Source organism: Talaromyces marneffei, chromosome 1, assembly GCF_009556855.1.
Source record: "Talaromyces marneffei chromosome 1, complete sequence".
In the NCBI taxonomy this organism is placed as follows: Eukaryota; Fungi; Ascomycota; class Eurotiomycetes; order Eurotiales; family Trichocomaceae; genus Talaromyces; species Talaromyces marneffei.
In genome coordinates, this window is record NC_072348.1 from 1,391,494 (window position 1) to 1,410,457 (window position 18,964).

Consider the following 18,964-nt stretch of genomic DNA (forward strand, 5'->3'; position numbering starts at 1 on the left):
AACAAGAAACCAAATACGGAGCTTTCAAAGCAATCGTTGAACGTTGAAACATAAAGCATCGCATCACACGTCAGACTCCCGACAAACCGACATGTCTTCTTTCACGGTCTTCAAGGGTGTTCAGGAGGGCTACCCCAAGAAAAGCACCACAGCCAAACCCGATACACTTACCGGCGACCAGGTCTACCTCAAAGTGACTGCATCCGGTGTTTGCGGAACCGATCTTCACTATGTAAGCACTCAATTGCGCCCTGGTACAGAAATCACCAGTCTAACTCAATCTAGCGACACAGCAATATGGTCCTCGGACACGAAGGTGTAGGCATCGTTGAGGAACTCGGACCAGATGTCAAGTTCTTGAAAAAGGGCGACCGAGTTGGCTGGGGATACGAAACCGACAGCTGCGGTTTCTGCACCGAGTGTCTTCAAGGAACCGAAGTCTTTTGCTCCCAACGCGTTCTCTACGGCTCAGGCAATACCGATCAAGGCAGTTTTGCATACAACGGCGTCTTTCGCGAGGCTTTCTTGTTTAAGATTCCTGACAATATCAGCGATGTGCATGCTGCACCTCTGCAATGTGGTGGTGCCACCGTCTTCACAGCCTTATCGGACTTGAAATCCACTGAAACAGTGGGAGTTTTGGGTGTTGGTGGCCTTGGTCATCTTGCCATTCGGTTTGCATCGCAGATGGGCGCCCGTGTTGTCGTGATTTCAGGATCGGACAGGAAGAAGGAAGAAGCCACGAAACTCGGCGCACACCACTTCATCGCCACTCAAGGAAAGGATCAAATCGATCTCAATGGCGCACCAAAGATTGACAGGTTGCTCGTGACTGCAGCAAAACAACCCAACTGGGACGCAATCATTCCCCTCATGGCACCCAGTTCTCGAATCTACCCGCTCACCGTATCTGGGGACAATCTATCCATTCCGGCCATCGGCTTGATTCTCAATGGTATTTCTGTTGTCGGCTCTATGGTTGCGACGAGAGCTACTCAGCGCAGGATGCTCGAGTTTGCATCCTTCCACAACATCACGCCAGTGATTGAGACGTTCCCTATGACGGAAGAGGGCATCAAGGAATCTCTTGAGAAGTTGGAGAATGGCGATGTGCACTTTAGGGCTGTCCTGATTCCTCAGTGAGGTTCGCAATTGATTAAAAAACTCATAGATGAATGAATAGGTAGATGAGCTATTTTAGCCCTGATTTTAGACGATTGTTCATTTTACTATGCATTAATGCCATGATGTCAGAATACTATGCAAACCGCCTTACTCTAAGATTTAGACTATGCGCGTACACGCCAGATAGAGAAGCACAATTCTGTCCTTTCGCTTCGATTCTCTTCTGTTCCACACCTATCGACCGAGCGTAGTTGAGCAATAACGACAACGCCTCAAAGCCCATTGGCAACCAGCCTGCGGATAATCTTTGGCAAAACTCCGGTTCCCCGAACTTTCTATCTTGAAAACTCAATGGCCCAGTGGCGCATCAGAGAACTTTCTGCCGACGGGCCTATCAAAGCTTGCTCACGCCACTGAAAACGCCCAGATTACCCATGGAGAAATCTAGGTACCCGAGTCGCCGAAAGCCAACCCATTGTTCGGATGAATGCTCAAGCTTATAAATAAGGTTCTAAAAGGGGGTACGTCGACATCGCCTCCCCATGTGCCAATCAGTTCAAAGAACCAAGATCCGGTATAACGGCATGGCCGTTGAACTGCCGAATATACCGTTGCCGTACCGTGGTCAGGTCATTATTCGATCCGAGGCGGCCGCTCAGGTACAGGTAGCATAATCCCAAGGGGAAATATCGGTTGAATTCTGGGATAATCTGGGAAGATTGCTGGGCGAGCACGATGGGCCAAAAAGTTATAAATATGGATGAAATTCACACCCTTCTGTCCATCCTCGTTCTCATCAATCAGACAAACAATCAAGAATCAAACACTCCTTTGATCAACAGACTACAGTATCTCTCTACAGACACACGAGATATAAGAAGAACATTCATTTCTCACTTTCATTGATTCAAGCAAGACAAACAAGTCTTCCAACATTACATTCTTTCAGACTTTCTTTCAAACAACACCTCAAGTCAACATGTATTTCACCAAGGCTTTCGGTCTTCTCGCTGCCATTGGCACTCTTGCCTCTGCTGCTCCTACTTCTATGAACAGCACCACCACCACCACCACCACCGCCACCAACTCCACTACCACTCACGGCACTGTCAACACCAACGGTGGTAACAGCGGCAGCGTCAACATCCACAACAACATGAAAGACACTATCTACTACTGGTCCGTCAGCGAGGATGCTGGATCCATGAAGAGCCTCGACCCTGGCGCCAGCTACACTGAGAGCTGGCGCACCAACCCCAACCGCGGCGGCATCTCCATCAAGATGGCCATGAAGCCTGAGCAAGTCGATGTCCTTCAGTACGAGTACACCTTGCAAGGGGACACTATCTTCTGGGATCTTTCTCTCATCGATATGGGCACCAGCTCTGAGTTCACCAAGGTCGGCTTCGCGGTTACTTCCAACGATAGCGGATGCCCTTCTGCTACTTGCGCTCCCGGTGACACTGCCTGCGCCGATGCTTACCTTGTCTGGAACGACGACCATGCTACTCACGGCTGCCCTGCTGGTACCCAGATGACTTTGAACATTGGGCCATCTGCTTAAGCTTGCAAACCCTAAGCAGCACTACAATGCCCATCAACAAAATACAAAACAAAAGCATACAATTTGTACCCATGTATATAGACAGAGACATTTCTTATGAATCTTCAAAAACACAAAAATAAAAAATCATCAAAACAAATCACTCTTTCCAAATCTGATCAGTAGAATTCATTGTAGACATACCTCGGTTACTGTAACTACTTAGGGCAAGGTAAGCCGGTGCCGGCATCTCCGATACCAACCTGGAAGCGCTTAAGTCTTAAGCTTTCTTCCCCGCAAAACCAGATGATATCTACTCCATTACCGTATAAAGTCATACTCCATTCAACTCTTATCAAACTTTCAATCCATCCCCACATAAGTAATTTTCTACAGGTAATTTCTAAAAGTGTTTGAAATACAAGATGGCACCCCAAGACCGTCTAAACCAAGTCTCCTCCCACCTCAACTTCCCCCAGGGACTCTTCAACAACCAAACCGCCATCATCACCGGTGCAGGACAAGGCATTGGCGCCGAAGCAGCACGCCTATTTGCCAATGAAGGTGCCAAGGTTGTCGTTGCTGATATCGATCAGGGTAATTTTCCTCACTTTCTTATTTCTTCTTTAGAATGCACAAGTCTAACAGAAAGGAAAAATAGTCAAAGCAGAAGCAGTCGCCAAACGCATCAATGACATCTCGCCCAACCGCGCAATCGCCGTTGTAGGCGATGTCATGGATGCAGCTTACATCGACACTTTAGTAAAGAAATCCGCTGGATTCGGCGGTGGAAAGATTCATATTATTGTCAACAATGCTGGATTTACATGGGATGGCGTTATTCACAAGGTCTGTCCATCCCTCTCTCTCGCTCTCTCCTTTTTGCCAGGTCATAACGTATTTAACGGGAATAGATCACCGATAAACAGTGGGACACCATGCTCTCAGTGCACAACACAGCACCATTCAAACTCGTCCGCGCCGCAGCGCCCTACTTCCGCGTAAAGGACAAGGAGCCTCGCGTCATTATCAATATTAGCTCTACCAGCGGAACCCACGGCAACGCGTAAGCCCTTTCCCTTTTCCCTTCCCTTCCCCCATCCACCCTCAATTTTTTTCTTTTCTGGATACACTCTAATTCCTGGAAAGAGGCCAAGCAAACTACTCCCTCGCCAAAGCCGGCGTAATCGGCCTCACAAAAACAATCGCCAAAGAATGGGGCCCGCAATTCGGTGTCCGCGCCAACACAATCGCATTCGGCTACATCCTCACTCGCCTCACAGCCGCAAAGGAAGACGGCGCAGCATTCGTTGCTGCGGACGGCACAAAGGTCGCTTTGGGGATTCCAGGCCGAAAGCCATCTGCGCAGGACACGTTGGCGGCTTATACCGACATTCCGCTCAGAAGACCAGGGACAGCGGAGGAGGCGGCTAGGTCGATTGTAGGTGTGGCGAGTCCGTGGTTTTCGTATGTTAATGGGGAGACTATCGAGGTTACTGGGGGGAGGAATATTTAAGTCTATACTCAAATAACCCTAAGCTGAGTATTAGTACAACTTTATCAAAATTTACTGAAACATTTAGGTACCAATATAAATTTGAAAAAATTTTAAAAGTATCTTGGATCTTTTATTATCAATCATCACTACATGTATCACTATCTCGTTTGATATAACCTAGAATGTAGGTCATAATAATGTACCAGCAAGACTGAGCTACATATACCTAGCATGCCGACTTGTATAGTTGCAAGGTCAGAGTATCTTGAGAGAGTTCTTTAACCCAGACGATGGGGCGAAAATGAGCCTCACGATTGCCACTGATATCATGAATGATGTTAGAATTACCTAGATAGGAAAGCGGCCGGAAGCCATGGTCCTAACCCCTCCCGAGTCATACTGAATTATATGTAGTGAAGTTTCCAAGGTTGCATCTCAGATATTGATATAGTATATCATAGATAGTCTATATGTACATTAAGCAATGTTATATTGTATGCTTGTTCAAGATCACTGGTATGCATCGCCAGCTTGACTGTGGCAATGATAACCCAGCAACCATCTGACCTGCGCTCTGAACATCTGACAAACAGAGCCGGCATGATAAGAGAGGTAAAAGGAAAAAAGAATCATACATGAAATAATCAAAACCCACTCACACAAATAGACGAGGTGCTTGTCCAACTCCATAACCAACAGCAATGTAATAGGGGTATTTTCTTCTCCACTCGATTTCCCACCACCACACCAAACATGAATCAATATGTAGCATCAAAAATATAAACAAACGCCTTCCATCTTCGTAATATGTAGTCTTTTGCAAACAGTGCAACCATCCCAGAATAATGATACATAGCAAAAAAAAAAAAAAAAAAAAAAAAAAAAGAAATCCCACACGAAATTATAAAAGAATATTTGCAGCCGGGTCATGTCCGAGGAATTATAGAAGCCCGATAATAGTCGAAAGTAATAATGTATATCCAATGGCAAAGGAAAAAATCCAGAGTGAAGGTCGAAATAATCCCAAGTAATCCTTGGAAAGTAATATCCAAATGGTTGTCGAATAAAAAAGGTCACGTTGAAGTAAGGTCAAGTAAGGGCGCGTTGAAAAAGTAGGGTCGTAATATCATAGCACGTAAATCAAAGCGATAAATCGATCAATAAACCGCAATATAAGGTTCAATATGTTGAGGTAGAGCAAATGGCTTTTCCGGCACATTGGTCCGCATATGAACAGGAACCGGATCCCAAAACTCAGGCACAGCCTGTGGATCGACAAATGAGAAGCCTTCGGCTTCACCCTCGGACGCATAATCCGAGTCCGATGAAACAGAAGAGATAGTCTCATCGTCGGTGAGGGAGGTATCGGAAACCGCGGAGTCAGAATACTGAGCGTTAAGCAACTCCACTCGTGGAGCTGGTGGGTAAGCGTAATAAGGATAAGCGTGCAACACCTCAGGATGTCCGGATTTTCTAGTGGTAGCAGCAGGAATAGCTGTTGGAGCAGGCATAGTGAACCTAGGGCACTCTAGAACGAGTTGTCGCAACTCCGCAATGGTGATTCTCTTGAATGGGTCGCACTCAAAGATGCGTTGCAGAATCACATTCAACTCGGGAGACACAGGCAGAATGGACCGTAAAAACTCCGGGTCTTTCAAGAAAGCACGAAAAGTCGCGTCCTCATTCGATGCCCGTTTCCATGGGTTGCGGCCACAGGTCAAGTTTACCAGAATCACACCCAGGCTCCACACATCGTTGACGGGCGAGACGTAGCAAGAGCCTGGTCGTGGAGTAATTTGTTGACACTCTGTTGATAATTAGCCCGAGTCGTCAAAGAACGAATGAAGTCTCTAGGGAAACCTACCAGGTGACATATAGAATGTAGAGCCGCAGCCAAAGTCCGAGGTCAGGTAGTCCGTAGTGGCCAGGCCGAAATCAGCAAGCTTGACGGTCATTCCACCATCGGTGACAAGGATGTTCTCCGGCTTGAGGTCGCGATGATAAATTCCAATGGAGTGGCAATAGTCGACGGCATCCAGGATTTGCAAGAACGCACGCCTGGCCAATGGATCGTTGCCGACAAACAGACCACGCTCAGTGATGTTGGAAAACAAGTCACCTTCTGGGCAGAACTCGATAACCACAAAAGTACAGTCCACGGAATCCATAATGCGCACTAGGGAGACAACATTGGGGTGCTGACTGGCCAAGTGGTGGAGCTTGATTTCGCGCTGTTGGAATTTCCGTTGCCTTGGGTCGAGTCCAATCTTGTTGAGAGCCTTCACCGCATAGGGGATATGGGTGTGGATGTCGATGGCAGTGTAGACGACGCCATATGCGCCGACGCCAAGGATACTTGTCAATTCCAGACGGTTGGCCAGCAGCAGTCCTAATCGTTCCTCAGGGGTACAGCATCGGAGCAGTGGTGGAGATGGAGGCGGTGTTGGCAGCATTGTAGGATACATTACGCCGTGTACCTGGTATGTGTGTGGAATTGTCGAGTCTCCAATGGAAAGCAACAATTATCCTGGTAAAAGTCCTGGGGGTCCGGGAAAATATCCTGGCGAGAAATCCTTGGAAAGGGACGTGGTAGATTTATGTATAGCACGCAAAACTGAGGGAGACTGAGTGGCCGAGTAGAGAGGTAGGTCCAAGGAGAGAGAGAAGGTCAAAGTGAAATGAAGGAATCCAGGTTTGGGAGAAGGATCGTTGTAAAGACGATATTGCTATCGTCTTTACTTGGACCCGACGAGAAACCTAACAGCCAACAGGTCGGGAGCGGAGTCACACGGCAGTCGAAGCGGGCAGTCGGAAGAGTGGTGAGCAGGTACCAGACGGCAACAGAGGAATCCTAGATGGGTATACTCCCTTATATATATGAATACGTGAATATTGATATATATAAGGTGGCACAGGGTTGAAGGTGGATAGATATATAGTATAGAACAGAACAGAAGTGGTTGTTTTTGGGGGGGGAGGTTCCTCGGGAGTAAACACCAGCGGCAGAGCGTATGTGGCGGGTAAGGACCGATAAGTATAAAAAAGGAAAGGCGACCAAGAAGAGAAGAAGAGAGGTAATTAGGAATAGGAGGAGAGCGGCGGAGAGAAGATGATGGAGAGAAGAGAGAAGGGGGCGGAGAGGGAGAGGAAAGGTGATAATGGGAGGGGGGAGTGAGAAATGTAAAATAAAAAAAGAACGACGACTGACTGCTCTCGCGAGGAAGGCAGGAAATGGTGATGTCGATGCGACGAGAGGCAGGAGCCAGAACGACGAACAACCCCAGCCAGAGAAGCACAGAAGGCGGCAAAAAAGCATGCGGTGGCCAATGGCGGGCCGCGGACTGGGGCTGGCTTCGGCGCTAGTTGTGTTGGGGACTAGAAGCAACGATTATTCATGGTTTCTGACTAGTTCGACACTTCGACTAGCACCAGCTCTGGCCTCGTCGGAGAGGATCGCTAAGCCTGTCGTGGTTGTACCGTACCACTTTGACTGCGAATGGTGACTCGCAGGCCCACTTCGAGCTTTTGCTGCCCATAGTGGTGGACACTGGATAGTGGGCAGAGGGGCGATTCCCTGCCCCGTTTCTGTTTTTAATCGAGGTGCAGTCATAGACTCACAGACCGACCAACTAAACTGACTAGTCCCGGTTCCGTTCTGGCAGTGCCACGAGCGATCGTCCTCACGAGAGAAAAGGGGTGCCTCCCAAGAAAAGCGCGCCAGAAATGAGAATGCGCCACCGTCCGGAGGGTAACTATCCGCAGATTCTGCTCTGGGGCATTATGTAATGCGAGCAATCGTCGACCGGCGCTCTCCGTAAGCCGGAATACTACGTAGTAATGCTATCTATGTATGCTATGCTCTGTATGCTCGGTCTATAATTATCGTCTGTCTCACCCGACACGATCGGAATCAGGATCAGCCTTCAGGTCGATGCAGTCCAGACCAGAATGCGACATACGACATAGTTACTACTACCGTGAGCAAGTTAAGTGAGAGTGCATGCTACTACTACTCGTAGCATGTAGTTTGTACAGAGTTACTACATAGGAATCCAATGGATCGGGGTGGGCTGGCACGGCTGGGTTCGGCAGGCAAAGCTACCTAGGCAAAAGCAAAACTCTGAGAGTCAGGAGATTCAACACTTTTCTTCTTCGAGACAGGCAGACGTCGCGATTACGGCAACCGACGGGAGGACGGGTGGAGGCAAATTTATTTTTCGTCACGCTAGCCTGAGCCAGGCAGCAGGCTGATGGTTACAACAACTTACCAGAGTACGTAGGGAACTAACTAACCAACTAACGTAGTCAACTTGCTAAGTTAGTTAGTTACATAACTAGCCTTGCTGAGTCTTACTCGTCGCAGGGCCGTAGAGAGTCGAGCCTAGTGCGGGTGGCGACCTGCGTCTGTAACTGCGAACGGACAGCCGCATGAAAAGGAGAAAAGGAAAAACCAATCTGGTCACACGATGGCACTGGCTCTTCCAGCCACGCACTTTGGAGGAGTAGTGCACGCCCTGCACTGGTAATACTCTCTGATGAGCCGAGCGTGGCAACAAGCCAGGTGCGTGGAACAGCGCACAAGGTGTCTCGTGGAGGAGAGCCATTGGTGCAGGCAGAGTCGGACGCAGCCAATAAGCACGTCAAAGAAGCGCATTGGCCGCGTCACAGCCTGTTCCATCTTAACACACCACACCGACCGGCCGCCAGCCGCCAATCAGAGGCCGCGCTGGCCCTCCTTGCATGTCCAACAATGTTCTCGAAAGGCTCCACCCGTGACTCGCTTCTGCAAGTGCTTTGTTTCGCGCGCGCTGATTGGCTGCTGCTATTCCTGCCATGATGCAGTGATATGCAAGACTTGAGCACATACCTTAGACTTGGACATGAATGAACGTTGGTGTTCGAGTCTATCCCATGGAGAAAAATGGATCTATCCATATAGTACGTATTGTATCCAATAATCCGTTTCTCCACGAGACTCCATCCACACCACTCAAAACAATCAAGATTCGTCCCTGAGAAAAGAGCGGTAAGCACTCCCTCTAACTTTATGTGGGCTCGTGGAGCCACAAGTGGATTGCTCACAAAATCGATGATGCATCGACTGCATCAGGCCATCAGTCGCCAGGCATCAGGCCTATCAGCCTGAGGCATTAATGCACTCGAGCACGGAACACTCTGCATGGAAGGGAATGCTGATTGGGCAGCGGCGGTCTGGAATTGGATAGCACGCTGTCCAAGATCAGTCTGAGTTACAACTTACAACTTACCAGTAAAAAAAAAGCAAGTTCCGGGTTGCATAGTTATCCAATTTATCGATTATTGATTATCAACCACGGAGTATTGGAGAACCAATGATCCGTGCTGGCTTGATTTATCCACCTTCGACGTACTCTCCGCGTCTTCTACTACAATAGTGTCGATCCATTTCACTATCGTAGGAGAACAGTGGAATGAGAATCAGCCTGCTGATGACAGAACAAACAGGGATGGATGCCTGCATGTACGGCGTACATCTAGTCATCTACTCGTAGTCAAGCCATGGTCCTCGTCGTCGCGCTCACTGAGGCCCTCAGTTCGTGTTGATAGAGAAATCAAGATGGGGTCCATATCTGCGCATCCTCATCAGCTGCCGCCCACAACCAATCAACACCCAGGCGACCAGATCGAATCGACCCAGCCCAGCCCAAGCACCTGTCATCAAGGGCAAGGTGATCAGACCTCAAAGTGAGGCGGAGGCATCAAGGCTCACTGACTAACCTAACCCACCCCAATCCACATTCGCCCGTCACCCAAAGTACGTAGTACGAGTGCCAAGAACCTCTGGAGACTTGCAGGACAAAGATATGGCCCTGGCGAGTGGCTGCTCAGGACGGGGATTGTGCTGGAATTAAAGGGGTCATGCCATGACCACGTTACGCTGTTGGCTTTTTCTAGGTTTCCGTGGCTTCCTTAGCTCTGTGAGCGGCCAATCAGGCGCGCTTCTTCTACTGTTGATTCAACTTGATTGTCAATAATAGCAACCATCTAGTGAAGTTATAGAATCTCTGTTATAGAAACGGCAACATATTACATACGTACTCTGGTTGGTAGTTACTTTATCGTGGAACTTTGTTGACAGCGAACGTATCAAGTATCGACCGATAGATTAGACCAGGAGTGGGCCTAAGTTTCAGGCTTTGAGTTTGACACATTGTGAGCGACAAACCAGCCGACTTGTTTATTTCACGAGGTCCTTCATAATCATAAATATGCAGCGACACAGTTAAGATCAAGGCAGATGATGATTTGACCTTGCGCAACCCCGACCTGCACGCCCTGCATACATACCTCGGCAGGCTAACGTTGGGTGGTGCATTACTCCGTACATGACTGTCGTGTTGATGCATCTGTACCGTTAGTAATCTAGATACTCCGTAGATAGGAACCTAGACTTTCGACTCTGTGGGTACGTTGGATGTACTCAGCTACGAATTAGGTAGTGTGCAGCTAGACAAATCATGCAAGTTGATTAAGACCGATTTCTGAGTCTGCCTAGGTTTTGGCTTGAAACGGATAATAAAGTCCATCCATCGGAATGAGTTGAATTGGGGTGATTTGTAGAACGGTAGAACAGCCTGTGTTCCAAAAGGCTCCCCCGGCGCTTACAATCCACGACAGTTGCAAATCACCCGTTTCAACAAGTCTAGGAGCAGTGGGATTTCTGGTCATCTGTCGTGAACCGGATCGGTCAAATGCAAGGCGTATGCGGTAAATATGTCAAAAATGCGTCGAATGAAAAGTTAAAATTCGCTCGACCTTCAAGCGTAGTCTTGGCTATTTTAGGGTTAGGGCAATGAGGTTAGGGCTTTAGCTGGAATGTATGTAGAACAGTAAGTAGTATACTATGCTTCTCCATGGCCAAAAAGCCAGAAATTTTTCTTTCTTTTTCTTTTATCGAAGTTGAGGCCTTTGAAATGGTAGTTATAATAACCGAGAGGCATCGACAGGCAGCATTGATCCAGCTGGTTGAGGCATGAAATGATAATCGCTCGAAATGCCACCTTATATATAAATGCACACCGGCATGTATCAGCATGCGTTAAAAATCCTTCAACACTTGACATCAATATTGAACCATTGACATACCTGAAATATTTGAATATTGGAAACATCTGAACCCATTGGAGGTGAACTTTTATTATTCCTTCAATTCTTCCCCACCGAATCCATTCCTGTGATACCCTTCCTTCTTTAAGGTTTACTTTCACCTGAGGTCATCTCCAGACCACTATCCCAGCCACGTAGGGATGTCCATAGCCAGCAGCTAACTTTCTGTACTTGGGTAGGCAGCTAGAGTATTCAAACTTCCTCACATGCCTACAAAATGACGAGAATTCCTGGGTTGATGGACCTAATCTGTCCTCATACCGGCGATTGCATAGGTATTCAGTGGCGAGTATCTCGATCCAGCCCTTTTTAATCTTATCATTGATCTCCTGGCTCGACACACCGTTTTTTCTAGCTATATTCTACTTTACTAGATCCTCTAGTATGCGCGCAGCTTTGTGGTCTACACAGTAAATGATCCCAACATCCTATAATCTATTACTTCATATAATTTGCGTTTTTGACAGCATCATTCATCGGCATCGGCCGTAATGCGGCATCAAGAGGCTCAATCAGTCCAATGGCAAATGGTCGGTACACCAAAGCCACTCGCTGAAACTGAACCGTCAGCCAATCCCTAACACTGATATAACTACTATTAACATGAAAGGTATTCGATTCCTCTTCCCTATCCTTGCGCCTTGTATCCCATCCCGCCACAGGAATATCACCTGGCAGCAACCGCATATCACACTGCCACAACGTGTTCGCAATAGTCATATAAATCTACAGCAGGACAATATGCTTCCCAGAACAGCCTGTCATACCAGCTGCAAAGGGTAGACAACTTGTACCCGCCTGGCCACTTCTTCTGCTTCGTCTACGATCCATCATCGTTCGGGGCAAACAATGTTGGGATGGGGAAGTATTCCTTATTGCGGTAGAAGGTCCAATGTGGTATACCGACTATTGTGCCTTTGGGGATGTGGTTGACACCTACCACCAGTACTAGTCGTGGTTACGCGGGCATACTCTGCGTAGCCTCATCGATACAAACATGACGACGGTATTGGCAAGACATGAGTTTGGGTCCGCCATGGATATCGTCGACAGAGGCAAAACAATAGCCCTCATCACATCATCACATTGACAAGATTTCTATATCCGGGAGTTCGCACAATATAGAAAAACTTCCCAATCCTGATTACAGAAGTGGTATTGGAGCCTGCAATGGTGAGCATGATTGCTTCAACGCCTCTGGAGTGTATCCAACGCGAACCTGTTGTGGGATCCTTGGCATGGAGCAGATAGTTACCTAGCGAACCATGTCTCAACACTCTGCCCAAAGCAGAGATGAGTCAATACGCCACCCAGAACCAAGTAGTCGCATACAACAGACATCTTCCCGGCGCCGGACAATCCGCGCCGTCCCGATCAACAGGAAGCTCACGCCAGTGAGACACATGTTTAATCAAAAACGCTCCATCGAGTAAAGCGACTTGTCCAAAAAGACGCTGTTCAAAGACCCGTCACTTCCGAAGTTCCGGATCAGTGCCTATAATGGTACGCGTATCATGCTTATTCGGTGCCATCACGTCATAGAACTTTCCTCGTTTGATATCAACCTTGGAATTGAAGATGTCCTGGTGAGTATGGAACGCTCGGAACGGCAACCCATCGTGTCGGTAGCGGATCACATTGCTATAGATCCCATGACAGGGTGTAATCTACATGTGTCGATCACCAGTCAGAGACCAGTAGAAATCCGGAAAGGCAGAGAATCTCGCAAACAGTGGGCGGGGATACTCTGCCAGCGGGCTCAATCATACGTAGTAGATTGCAGAGCCGAGGAGCTCGGAGTGCGTAAGGTTTTGATCTATTGGGCTTGGGAAATGGGTTCGGACATAGCAGATAGCAGGGCTAAGGGCAATGGTAGCCCAATGGGCTTCCATCACCGAGTTCATCTTGAGTTTTTGCTGTGATGTTTTCCTATTTTTGGGACAATGTAACGGTGATGAACACTCCCGTCAATCTGGGCGCTTAGGGCTAGTCCTTTCAATCCGCCACGGTATCCATCCCAACTCTCGAGCTGAATTTCTTTTTATCGTCATGAAAATATCAGAGTGAAAGACGACGCCAGACCGTTCCAATTGTGTGGTTTTCTTCATGCCCAGCATGCACATATGATCCACTACACAACCCATCCCAGCCTACAATTCAGCTCGTCTCATGTCATCTGCGTGTTGTCAAAGTACGGGGACTCCGAATACGACCTAAATAGGTAGACGCCCTCCGCCAGCCACAGATATGCGGGATTGTGGCTTTCCGATCGTGATGAAGCTACTATTGTTCACACTTTCTTAGGGCTCCGTAGTTTGATCTCAACTTTTTCAATAGTTTAAAGTTACTACATAGTTCCACAGGATGGGGCACCGTGGCTTTCGTTGACGATCGTGTGCGATTATCTTTCGTTAGCCTCCTCCTCGTAGGGCTTATAAATATCTGCTGCTCGCTGCTGAAGAATTAAGGACGATGGATCCTCATCAATCTATAGTAGATCTTGCAGAATAGCAATCGCAACTATGTTGCCTCCTAGTCCGGAAATTAAGCATGCAGACAAGCCTGACCAATCCCTCTATGATTGGGTGTGGCTGTCCCCCTCGCCTACACTCGAGCTGGCTCAATTGCCTCTATTTAAGATACCGGAACGTCTCCTAACCCTAGAAGAGCGTACCAGGCTCACATATGAAAGGGCCAGGAAAATTTGCGATGTATACGGTATAGCCTCAATCTCTGCACTTCCTATATCAGACGACCAGCTAATCAAAACTAGGCTTGACGGTGGAAGACATTTTAACTGTCGGCCCGAAGTTCTGGAAACTACACACAGACCTCATAGGCGCAGTTGACGGAGGAGCTTTGACATTGATTAGTATTCAATATAACCTATTCGTGGGCACTGTGGCCCCATTCGCAGTGAAGAGGCCGGATCTTCATTGGATCCTCCAGCGAGCTCTGAGCTTTGAGATTTCGTGAGTTGCGCGCAGCTTTATACAAACCGAATAGCCAGGGGCTGACTTGATGATATCGCGTTTAGAGCGCAATTTATGCTCACTGAGGTCGGTCATGGATTGGACGCAAAGAATTTGGAAACCACGGCGACGCTTTTGCCAGACGGTGGCTTCGAACTTCACAGCCCTTCATGGGCAGCTGCAAAGTATGTCATCCCACGCCATGCCTTGATTTGTCCAAAACAGGGTCCTGACTCAGAAACAGGTGTATGCCACCGACGACTCCAAGAGGCGGTCTTCCCGTTGTTGCCGTTGTCTTTGCTCGATTAATTGTCGAAGGCGAGGATCGTGGGGTCCGTCCTTTCCTCGTTCCTATAGGAGACGGCCGTGAGATGTGCAAAGGCATAATTGCAAAGTACGCCCCCCCTCACACAATGAAACATTCCCCTAAGTCTGACTTGGTTCAAGGGCCCTACCTCCACGCACTGGCACCCATCCCATAGACCACGCTCTTACGCTCTTCAACCACGTCGCACTCCCTGCCTCTGCTCTCCTAGGCAGCCTCGAAAAACCCCAGAACGAACGAGAACATTTCTTCTCTACTATCCATCGTGTCCCAGCCGGCACACTTTTTCTGTCTGGCGCCGCAATCCCAGCCCTCAAAGTCGCAATCTACAACGCAGCGCAATTCAGTATGCGACGAAAAGTGACGGGTCACGACGGCAAAGCAATGGCCGTCATCAAGTTTCGTACCCAGCATCTCCCCATCCTGCACGCCATTGCGCAATATCATGTGCTCCAGGCGTTCATCGTACATGCCGGGACCATTTTCCGAAATAGAGAAACTGATCCGCGTGTGAAACATGCTGTTGCAACTGCGTTCAAGGCTGTTACCATACAGAGTTTTCAGAAGAGCATCAAGTCGTTGAATGAGGGATGCGGTTGGCATGGATATTATGAGCATAATCAGACTCTTCAGACTGAGGTGAGAACTCGAACCTCCTTTTCGCATGAGAAATGTCTTGATCTAATGGTTACCTGTAGCTGGAGTTCAGGGCAGCGGGAACCGCAGAAGGTGACATTAGGGTTCTCGCCATTCGTACGTTGCTCGTCTCCCGAAGCGAGGTTTCCATACTAACCGCATCGTGTAGGACTCGCAAGCGAATTAATAATCGGCCGTTATGAAGTGCCACCACCTAACGATCTTAGCAGCCCTATCGCTCAACACGAAGCCGCACTCATGACCGAGGCAAAACAACATCTCATGCTTATCGGCGGCATGCATCGAAGCGAAGAATTCAACCGCAACATCCTCCCCCTCTCCCTTCCACTAATTCAAGCTATTGGCCACCGAATGGCCTTGGAAGCCGCAAAGGAGGCAAATATCGACACCAAGCTCATCAATCTCTACGAAAGTGGCGTCATTATTGATGACTCCGCATGGTACACCGAGCAAGGAGGTATCAGCCGCCTGGCCCAGAAGGAAGTGGAAGCTCAAGCGGCGGATGCGTTGCTCCCGGAGATGGAGAAGCTTGTGTTCAATACAGGCGCAGCGCTGTATAGTAATGCGCCGATGGCTTCGGAGAAGGTGTGGAATGTGTTTGTGTCGGAGTTAGAGACTTTTTCGGGGGAGGCGTCGTTTGATACTGACGTTTCTGCTCGTATATGATTGAAATAACTTTCCTATATAGTTATGAAGCCCATGACAATGGTTTACTTGAAGACAACACAGGGAGAGAATTCCACTTGGTGGAGGTCAGTAGACTATACGCATCAAATTAGTTTTCTGAAAATGATCATGATGTTCAACAAGTACGCTTGGAATCAGACTCAACGCTAAAAATATATACACACCACCAAACATCGGGCAATTATTTCCTCGAAATAAAAGGATGCTTCAACGCTTCCAACGGCGTACATCTTTTTTCGGGATTCACGCTCAAACATCGATCCAGCAAATCCACAAACTGCGCCAACTCTTTCGCCTCGCTTTCCGTCATACCTTTGGAACCCTTGCCACCGGTACCAGTTCCCATTAATCGTGATTTTAGATCTCGCGTCGGTTTCTTGAAATCGAGTATTTTGGTTACGACTCTGCCCGTGAGCTTGTCTTCCTCCGTACTATGGAAATTGAGCATGTCGTCGAAATGATTGCCAGTCAAACTGCCCTTGCGCAAGAATTTTGGTGGAAATTTACCGCGGCATTCCATGATTGATCGAAGCATTTGATTGTTGTTGCGGCCTGTGAACAGGATTTTGCCTGTGTATAATTCGTACAGCGTGCAGCCAATAGACCAGATATCAATCGCATAATCGTATGGGACACCAAGGATGATTTCAGGGGCACGGTAGAACCGACTGACTAGGTACGGCGTAATCTCATTATCGGAAGCCGAGGATGCAGATCCTAAATCGCAAATCTTCAAAACACTTCGTTGTTCGTTTACCAGAAGATTGTCAGGTTTCAAATCTGCGTGCAAGATGTTACACTTGCGGAGCAGGCTCAAACCGAGAAACATTTGCTGCGCATACGCACGGATGGCTCGTAGATTCAGCCCGACATCGCGACCAAACTTCTTGAGCACCTCCCGTAAATTCATGCTGAGATTCTCAAAGACCATGCAGAGATGTCCCTTATGATCGAAAGACCGTTCGAATCGAATAACATGCTTCTTGTCGTCTGGGTCTGCGTCGAGTAATTGTTCAAGGATCTGAATCTCCTTCAACCCGGCTTTTCGCATCGTATCGTTGTTTCGTATGATCTTGATAGCGACATATTTGTCTGTCTTGGAGTCGGTGGCGCGTACAACGGACGAGAACATTCCTTTACCCAGGTTCTGGTGAATATGATAACGTCCGTTAATCAACTCACCCAGTCTCACATTATAGTATCCCTCAGGATCATCCCAATTGTCTAGCATATTCATATCAAGTTCCTTTGCTTTGGGAACTGCCTTGGCGCTTGTGTGCTCGGGCTGCTCTTCGGGCTCCGGGGCGAACATATCGTCATCATCATCTTCAGCAAACATATCGTAAGGATCTTTTGCGGGAGCTTTTGGTTGTGGTTCCGGAATGAGTACATCTTGTTTAGTTGTTTTGGTCTCATCGTAGGCGGCTGATGGCATGTCTTTCTCACCAAATTGCTGGTCATGTCTCTGTCGTTCCTCTCGCATGTCTTGAGTGGGGTCGTAGTCTGCCGCAGATGCCTCGTCTTTTCCAACGCCTTCCATAGGCTGGGTACCATTAGCAAGATCTTCATCCTTGGCAACTGTAAAATCACTTTCACTAGAAACTTCCAAGGCGGGAGATTTGGGTGATTCTGTAAACATTAGCTGGGTCTCTTGAATTCCGCCACGAAGGCAAAACTCACCAATTGTACTCATTGGCGTGACGGGCGTTAGCTCCTGATCAGCTCCTTGATGCAGCGCTTGGATGCGCAGCGCATCCTGGCCTCGGTACTTGGCTTTTATGGCTTCACGCCGTTTTCGCCGGGCTTCGAGCCGTGCTGCTTCGTCTAGGATTTCCTCGGGAGTTTCGACGGTAACATCCGAACTTGACCTGCCATGGGTTAGTCGAATCCCAATAGTAGAGATATTAGAGAACTTACCCATTTAGACCAGCAGAAGCCTCTGTGATAGACTCAACCTGACGCTTTGGTTCAGTACGTGGTTCAGTACGTGGTTTATCATCTTGAGCGACAACAGGGGAAACACCCCGTTCGCTCACCGACTGTTCTCTAAAAGCCACTTTTCGCGGTTCCCCAACGTCATCAGTATCATCGTACTTTTTCGGCTTTCTTACGTCTTTGAACGGAGAGCGACTGCGCGTCTTTTGTCGCTTGTCGCGTCGATCGTAGTCATCCATATACCGGAGCCCGCCACTGTAGCTATCGTCTCGGTCGTAGTCATGATACGTTCTCTGACGGCGCGAGTCATATCTACGGTCATGCTCAGACCGCGACTCGTATCGGTAGGAGCCATGTCGATAGTCATCATAATCATCATAGTCATCATATCGTCGACGTTTCCCGCCGCGTCGATAAGGGGAACGTGTCCGAGATCGAGATCGGCGCCGTGATGGCGACCTCGCAACACCCGATGCGGGTGATCTAGGAGAGAACGATGGACTCAGTCTGGAGCGACGGTTAACATTCGTGTCATTCATGGAAGTGTGCGACGTAGTTGCCTTCGTCTCTGATCCCGACTCGACTATCTCGCCCTCTGAGGGGGTCGATAGCGACCTTGACCGGCGGGAAGCCATTTTTTTAATACAAACAATGCTCAAGTTAAACAAGAGTAAGGCTGATTCAGACAAAGAATTGAGACAACTCGGTTAGCGATGGATGCTCTGAACTCAAGAACGTAGTAGATGTGATTGAGATGTCCAACCGGGTAATGGTTCCTGCCTTGCCCTGACCGTATCACCTGATCATTGGAAGTCTCAACTGTGACGAGAAATAATAATAAACAGTCGGCCTCACAGCCAGCGATATGTGTTGCGGTCCGATGGTATGTAGTGTCGGTGAGATGATATGAAGTTTGCCGTCTGATTCCCCCGACGTACTTCAGAGAGATTTGCCGCCAACCTAATACGGCCTAGCGCGACGTCCTGCCCCGATAAAGTTGATAAGCCGGCCGCCTCCTGCTCAAACTCCATTTTTTCGCTGCCCCTCAGCGAATCTCAACTCGTTCTGCCCTTCTG

The 18,964-nt window shown here is 48.3% G+C and overlaps 6 protein-coding genes across 6 annotated transcripts; 4 read left to right on the forward strand and 2 right to left on the reverse strand.

Moving 5' to 3' along the window:
* Positions 1 to 91: 91 nt before the first annotated feature.
* On the forward strand, positions 92 to 1,143 carry EYB26_000514 (uncharacterized protein; the record flags this gene model as incomplete). The annotated part of the gene is made up of 2 exons (XM_054259830.1): positions 92 to 232; positions 286 to 1,143. The coding sequence occupies 2 exons, from the start codon at positions 92 to 94 to the stop codon at positions 1,141 to 1,143; spliced, it is 999 nt and encodes a 332-aa protein (XP_054115805.1).
* Positions 1,144 to 2,104: 961 nt separating this feature from the next.
* On the forward strand, positions 2,105 to 2,689 carry EYB26_000515 (uncharacterized protein; the record flags this gene model as incomplete). The annotated part of the gene is made up of 1 exon (XM_054259831.1): positions 2,105 to 2,689. The coding sequence occupies one exon, from the start codon at positions 2,105 to 2,107 to the stop codon at positions 2,687 to 2,689; it is 585 nt and encodes a 194-aa protein (XP_054115806.1).
* Positions 2,690 to 3,093: 404 nt separating this feature from the next.
* EYB26_000516 (uncharacterized protein) lies at positions 3,094 to 4,184 on the forward strand (the record flags this gene model as incomplete). The annotated part of the gene is made up of 4 exons (XM_054259832.1): positions 3,094 to 3,265; positions 3,330 to 3,517; positions 3,583 to 3,734; positions 3,818 to 4,184. The coding sequence occupies 4 exons, from the start codon at positions 3,094 to 3,096 to the stop codon at positions 4,182 to 4,184; spliced, it is 879 nt and encodes a 292-aa protein (XP_054115807.1).
* Positions 4,185 to 5,323: 1,139 nt separating this feature from the next.
* EYB26_000517 (uncharacterized protein) lies at positions 5,324 to 6,619 on the reverse strand (the record flags this gene model as incomplete). Its single annotated transcript, XM_054259833.1, has 2 exons — positions 5,324 to 5,973; positions 6,031 to 6,619. The coding sequence occupies 2 exons, from the start codon at positions 6,617 to 6,619 to the stop codon at positions 5,324 to 5,326; spliced, it is 1,239 nt and encodes a 412-aa protein (XP_054115808.1).
* Positions 6,620 to 13,834: 7,215 nt separating this feature from the next.
* EYB26_000518 (uncharacterized protein) lies at positions 13,835 to 15,932 on the forward strand (the record flags this gene model as incomplete). The annotated part of the gene is made up of 7 exons (XM_054259834.1): positions 13,835 to 14,030; positions 14,086 to 14,284; positions 14,350 to 14,469; positions 14,529 to 14,678; positions 14,732 to 15,248; positions 15,308 to 15,362; positions 15,415 to 15,932. The coding sequence occupies 7 exons, from the start codon at positions 13,835 to 13,837 to the stop codon at positions 15,930 to 15,932; spliced, it is 1,755 nt and encodes a 584-aa protein (XP_054115809.1).
* Positions 15,933 to 16,134: 202 nt separating this feature from the next.
* Positions 16,135 to 18,523, reverse strand: EYB26_000519 (uncharacterized protein; the record flags this gene model as incomplete). Its single annotated transcript, XM_054259835.1, has 3 exons — positions 16,135 to 17,582; positions 17,634 to 17,821; positions 17,871 to 18,523. The coding sequence occupies 3 exons, from the start codon at positions 18,521 to 18,523 to the stop codon at positions 16,135 to 16,137; spliced, it is 2,289 nt and encodes a 762-aa protein (XP_054115810.1).
* Positions 18,524 to 18,964: the final 441 nt, after the last annotated feature.